Genomic DNA, 5914 nt, shown 5'->3' with positions numbered 1-5914 from the left:
AGAAAGCAACCTGATGGGAGAAAGGGATTACAATTGGGGAGAATAGAGTTGTATGCAGCTGGGACAATGGAGATACCCCCTGGAGAGGTGAAATCTGTTCTTCTCCAGCCTATGGATCTCTTACCTCCAGGCACAGTAGGCTTGACCATTTCACCTCCTGAGAGCACTTACAAAACAGTGTCCATCCACACACTGCTGGGGGAACTGGGAAATGTAGATAATATCCCAGTCACTAATACTGGTAGCCAATATGTGACTTATCACCCAGGAGAAGTAGTAGCATCAGGTTTATTGATACAGACTTCTAATAAGCAATCTGTTGATAGTTGCCCAGATTCCGACTCTAAGCAACAAAATCCAGGAATATACTGGACAGCAGCTGTGACAGCTGACTGACCTACACTCACTGTCTATATAAATAATATACAATTAGAAGGATTGGTAGACACCGGTGCAGATGGTACAGTCATTAGAGATGCCAACTGGCCAAAGATTAAGGCAGACACCTACATGTCTGGCGTAGGGGGATCAATAGCAGCTGAAGTAAGTGCTACCCCTTTGAGATGGACTTTTGAAGGTGAAACAGGAGTTTTTTACTCCTTTTATAGTTGAAAAAATTCCCCCCAATCTGTAGAGAAGAGATATTTTACAACAATTAGGGTTAAAAATGAGTACTTCAGTTTTTTAAGCAGGGCTACTGTTGAAGGCCTGCCAACACTTTTACCTGTTTCTATCCAATGGAAAACTGATACACTAGTGTGGATAGAACAGTGGCCCTTAGGTAGCAATAAAATTCAGGCCTTATTAGATATAGTACAGGAGTAACTTGACCAAAGACACTTATAACCTTCTCTAAGTCCTTGGAATTCCCCAGTATTTGTTGTAAGAAAGAAATCTGGAAAATGGAGGATGTTGATTGATTTAAGAAAGGTAAATGAACAGATGGAAACTATGGGAACTCTTCAGCCTGGACTTCCATCTCCTACTCAATTGCCTAGAGAACGGCCTCTTTGGGTCATAGATATTAAGGATTGTTTCTATTCTATCCCTCTAGATAAGGAGGATATAAAAAGATTTGCCTTTTCAGTGTCCAGTGTTAACTTAGCCGAGCCTTATAAAAGATATAAATGGACAGTTCTGCCACAAGGAATGAAAAACAGCCCAACTATGTGTCAAATGTATGTTGCTGCTGCTCTTACTCCAATAAGAAAAGCATTTCCAAAAGTAATGTTATTACATTACATGGATGACATATTGGGATCTGCATCTGAGGAACAAATGTTAGAAGTATGTCTACAAAAGACCATAGAAACACTAAGGAACTACAAATTGTACATAGCTCAAAAAAAAAAATTCAAAGACATGTTCCTTTTCAATATTTAGAATATGAAGTATACCCTAAGGTGCTTAGAGTACAAAAACTTTCCTTAAGAATAGAGAAGCTAAAAACCTTAAATGACTTTCAGAAATTTATAGGAGATATCCAATGGATGTGTCCAGTGTTAGGCTTGACTACCTATCAATTACAACTGTTATATGACATTTTTTTTTTAAATAAGTCTAACTATATTTATTTAAGAAAAAGAATTCTTTCATTCTAAAAATGTTTCAAGTCCTGTTGCCCCAGTGTTTCCGGAGATAAAGTGGCCCAGTCAGGAATCATCTTGTACAGTCCCTGTGGTTCTTGTCCCAGGACTCTTTAGGGAAGCAGAAATCATGTGAGGGATAACTAGGGCCTTGAGAAGGATGAGGGTTTGATCAGTTTCTGCCAATGCTGTTGGATTTGGGGGTAGGGGTAGCAAATTAACCAATAGCTAGCTAACCATCTCCCTCTACCCTTCCCACATTTTGGGGAAAGGGCACCTAGAACAAGAAACAATCCATCTTTTCTCCTCTCCAAGCCCTGTCCTATTAGAAAGCTGTGACGTTCTTCACGTGTTGGGCCTCCTGCGTCTTGGACACGGGCTGGGTCACCTCCATTATGACTACCGTGTTGTCATAGACCTCAGGAACCTTGATGCGGACTTTCTTGACCTTTTTCTCCTCTTCCGGCAGGTCACAGCACTTACTGCAGCGGCAGCACCCACGGAGCTGGCAGAAGCTGATCATGAGAGACACTGCCTTATCCCAGGGCTGAAAGGAGTGCATGTACAGGGGCAGGAAGTCCCAGGTTCGAAGCTTGTTTGGGAGGATTCGAGGGCAGCGAGCTTGGAGCAAATTCATGAACAGGACCACAAACACAAACACTAGGATGGGTATCCCTACACCCATCAAGACAGATGTCCCTGCCAGGGAGAGGCCAAACACGGCCAGTGGAAGCAAGAAAAAGAACAATATTATGTAGAAGACGGAAAACCAACGGTAGGTGGCCGAGATATTCCCCAGGTTCCTGGCAAGATAGATCGGCAGGCGCATGAATGGGATTGGGTACCACAGAAGGATCCCAGAGACATTGAAGAAGAAATGGCACAGGGCAATCTGGAGTGAATTGTGTAAAGTGCTTCCAGGGCTGGCCAGCGCAGCCATGATGGCCGTGGTGGTGGTGCCGATGTTGGAGCCCAGGGTCAGGGGGTACGCTCTCTCCAGGCTGATCACTCCGATGCCAACTAGAGGAGTGATGGCAGACGTGAACACAGAGCTGCTCTGCACAAGAATGGTCATCCCAGTTCCAACAAAAATGGCGAAGTAGCCTGTCAGCCAGGCAAAGGGGGAGGGGAAATCTGTATCGATACTCTTCTTAATTGCTGCAGCAATTTGCCCCTTGAGCATAGAGTTCAGCACCTTGATCATCAGGACCAAACAAGTGGCTAAGAGCAGCAAGGAGAGCGTCAGAAGAATGAATCCAATGGTCTCATCAGAAAGATTGACATCCACAAATACGTGTTTGCACTTTGCAATGTTCTGTTTATATGTTATGTTCATGAGGGTCCAGGTCGTGTTCCCATTGGTCCAGCAGAAGCTGGGAGAGGTACAATTTTCTGGTGAGGGAACGGTGACGTTGCTTAAAGTTTGATTTTCAAATGTTTGACACCAAGTCTTTATCAGGCTCTTGTTTTGGGTTGCGTCATTTCCTGTAGCAATTTCAGCTATGATTTTTTTATCCATCTGGACAATGAGTTTTGTGAAGGGATCTGTGATGACTTTCAGGAGATCAGGGGCATCTTCCCCACTCTTGATATTAAAGGTTTTCACGATGGCATTGGTGAGGTGGTAGAGGTAGCCAGTCATAATCTCCAAGGGCAGTAGCACCAGCACTGACAACCAGTTAAAGAAATCGTGGACGGTCCCTCCTGCAAAAGCCCTTCGAAATTCATCCCTGTCTGCAGCCTGCATGAGGGCCACGAGAGTATTGGTGATTGTAGTCCCAATATTGGCTCCCATGACAATGGGAATTGCTATCTTTACTGTCATCAAGGAAGAGGACACCAGGCTGACAATGATAGACGTGACTGTGCTGGAACTCTGCACCATGGCCGTCACCAGTATGCCAATCATCAAGCCAGTCATGGGATTGTTCAATATGGAACCATCACGGAAAATCTCCCCAGCCATTTTTCCTCCAACCAGCTGGAAAGCGCTGCTGAGAATGTCCAAGGAACATATAAAGAAGTAGAGAAATACCAGGATGAGGATTATTTTTCCAAGCCCTCTGAAGACAGCAATTATTTTCCCTTTGGTGTCTCTCTCTGACCATTTGATCTCAGAATCCTTCAAGTTAGGCATGTCCCATGGGTCTTGTACCACTGGCTCTTCAACCAGGGCAATAGTAGAGTGAGTTGGCACAAGTTCTATCTTGTTTCCAAGAGAAAGATCATTGCTGGAGCTTCCTTTATCTTTTTCAGATACAGGGGATTGTTGGATGGTAGTCTCTTCAGTGAGCTTAGGCAAGGGAGCCATGGTAATATGGTGTTCTTGGTCCCCAAAACTTCCCTGTGAGCCTGCTGTCTGGGTTGAGGACCTGGACCAGGGAGCAATGCTCTGTTATATGACATTTTAAGGGGAGACAGTGCTTTAAACTCACCATGCCAGCTTATGAAAGAAGCTCAAGAGGCTTTGAGAGAAGTTGAACTGGCTTTATCCAATGTGATTGAAAGAGTCACTCAAAAACTCTTGGAACTCTTATACAAGAGACATCCACAGCAGTCCTTCATCAAGGAGATAGTGTGATACAGTGGTTGAACCTCCCAGCACAACCAGAACAAACCCTTACTCCCTACCTAGTGCTTGTGGCTAGAATTTTATTAAAGGCCATTAAGCGAGTAGTACAATTATCTGGGATAAGACTTGACAAGATATACACCTTTTATACTAATGCACAAATTAATGTATTCTGTGAAACCATCCCAGAGTGCCAAATTTATTAGCCATGGCTCCAAATTTTACACACGGGTCTCCATTAAAGATAACTAGACTATTACATAATTGACAATGGATTCTTGAAGAGAAGGTTTCTAAAGTTCCTCTTAAAGGACCAACTATCTTTACAGATGCATCCAAACATAATATCTGTGCTGTATACTCTCGTGACTTAACTATAAAGAGAGTAGTCAGAACTCCTTTTCAGTCCACTCAGCAAAACAAATTGTATGCAATCATTCTAACTCTTACTTATTTTCCAGGAGATATAAATATGATATCTGATTTGGTCTATTCAGTAGGTATAGTACAAAGAATTGCCACAGCCCAAATAAAAGTTGTAGCCTCTGATATATATCAGCTCTTTAAGGAACTTCAAGAGCAAGTGAGAAAACATCTAGTTAAGATTTATATCTTGCATGTCCACTCTCATAGTGGACTTCCAGGTCTCTATTTTTGATGGTAATTGAAAGACAGATAGCCTTCTAATTATGCTGGCCAATACTCCTTTATTTCAAGAAGTCCAAGAATCTCATTTTAAATATCATCAGACTGCTCGAGCTTTATGTTTGCAATTTGGAATAACAAGAGAGGAAGCAAGAAGTATAGTAAAAGCCTGTACAGCTTGTCTTCCTTTCCATGCTCCTACACTACCTCCAGCGAAGAACCCTCGTGATTTGAGACCCAATGAAATTTGGCAAATGGATGTGATCCATTATAAATCTTTTGGTTGTCTGTCTTTTATCCATGTTGTGGTAGACAGCTTTTCAGGATTCACTTTTGCAATACCAGCAGCAAAAGAGACAGTCTGAGTGGTCACTGAATTCCTACACAAGCATTCGCAATTATGGGTGTGCCACAAGCCATAAAAACAAATGATGGACCTGCATATACTTCTAAACATTTTGCACACTTTTGTGCACAGTATAAAATTTTACACACCACTGGCATACCCTTTAATCCTCAAGGACAGACAATAGTAGAGAGGAGTAATAGAGACATTAAGACACTCCTCCAAAAATAAAAGAAAGGGGGAGCCACAGGTAATCCTAAAGAACTTCTAAATCTAGCTCTTTATACTATTAATTTCTTGATTTTTGACAAAGATGCACTGGCTCCGGCAGACAGGTTTTATAACCCAGTGGAAGGGCAGTGTCCAGTGCGAGCAGCTCCACTATCTTTAGATAATCGCTAAGCGATGTGGAGAGACCCAGAAAGTGGTGAATGGAAGGGACCAAATAGGTGAACTGCTTGGGAGAGAGGGTTTGCTTTCATCTCCACAGATGGAGAAGGAATCAAGTGGGTGCCAACAAGCCGTATTTGCCTTATCCATCAGAGAGAGACAGAGCAGACCTTGAAACGAAGGAGAAGACCCAAGAAATATTAGATGGTATGATTGCTGACTGTGTCCACCATTGAATGAGCATGGCAATTATGGCATTTGACTCATGGACATCAAAAATAGTTAGATTTCAAAACCCTCAGGAATCATTGGATTCTCTGAGACATGATAAGACTGATGTAGGACTTCAAACCCTCAGGAATCATTGGATTTTCT

At 42.6% G+C, this 5914-nt stretch overlaps 1 protein-coding gene across 1 annotated transcript; it reads right to left on the bottom strand.

Annotated features, from left to right (window-relative positions):
• Window positions 1–1911: 1911 nt before the first annotated feature.
• On the bottom strand, window positions 1912–3952 carry LOC127557078 (sodium-dependent phosphate transport protein 2B-like). Its single transcript, XM_051990542.1, has one exon. The coding sequence runs from the start codon at window positions 3895–3897 to the stop codon at window positions 1912–1914; it is 1986 nt and encodes a 661-aa protein (XP_051846502.1). The 5' UTR covers window positions 3898–3952.
• Window positions 3953–5914: the final 1962 nt, after the last annotated feature.

Source organism: Antechinus flavipes, chromosome 3 (assembly GCF_016432865.1).
Source record: "Antechinus flavipes isolate AdamAnt ecotype Samford, QLD, Australia chromosome 3, AdamAnt_v2, whole genome shotgun sequence".
NCBI lineage: Eukaryota > Metazoa > Chordata > Mammalia > Dasyuromorphia > Dasyuridae > Antechinus > Antechinus flavipes.
The sequence above is the reverse complement of the archived record's forward strand: the minus strand, read 5'-3'. Positions and strand labels throughout refer to the sequence as shown.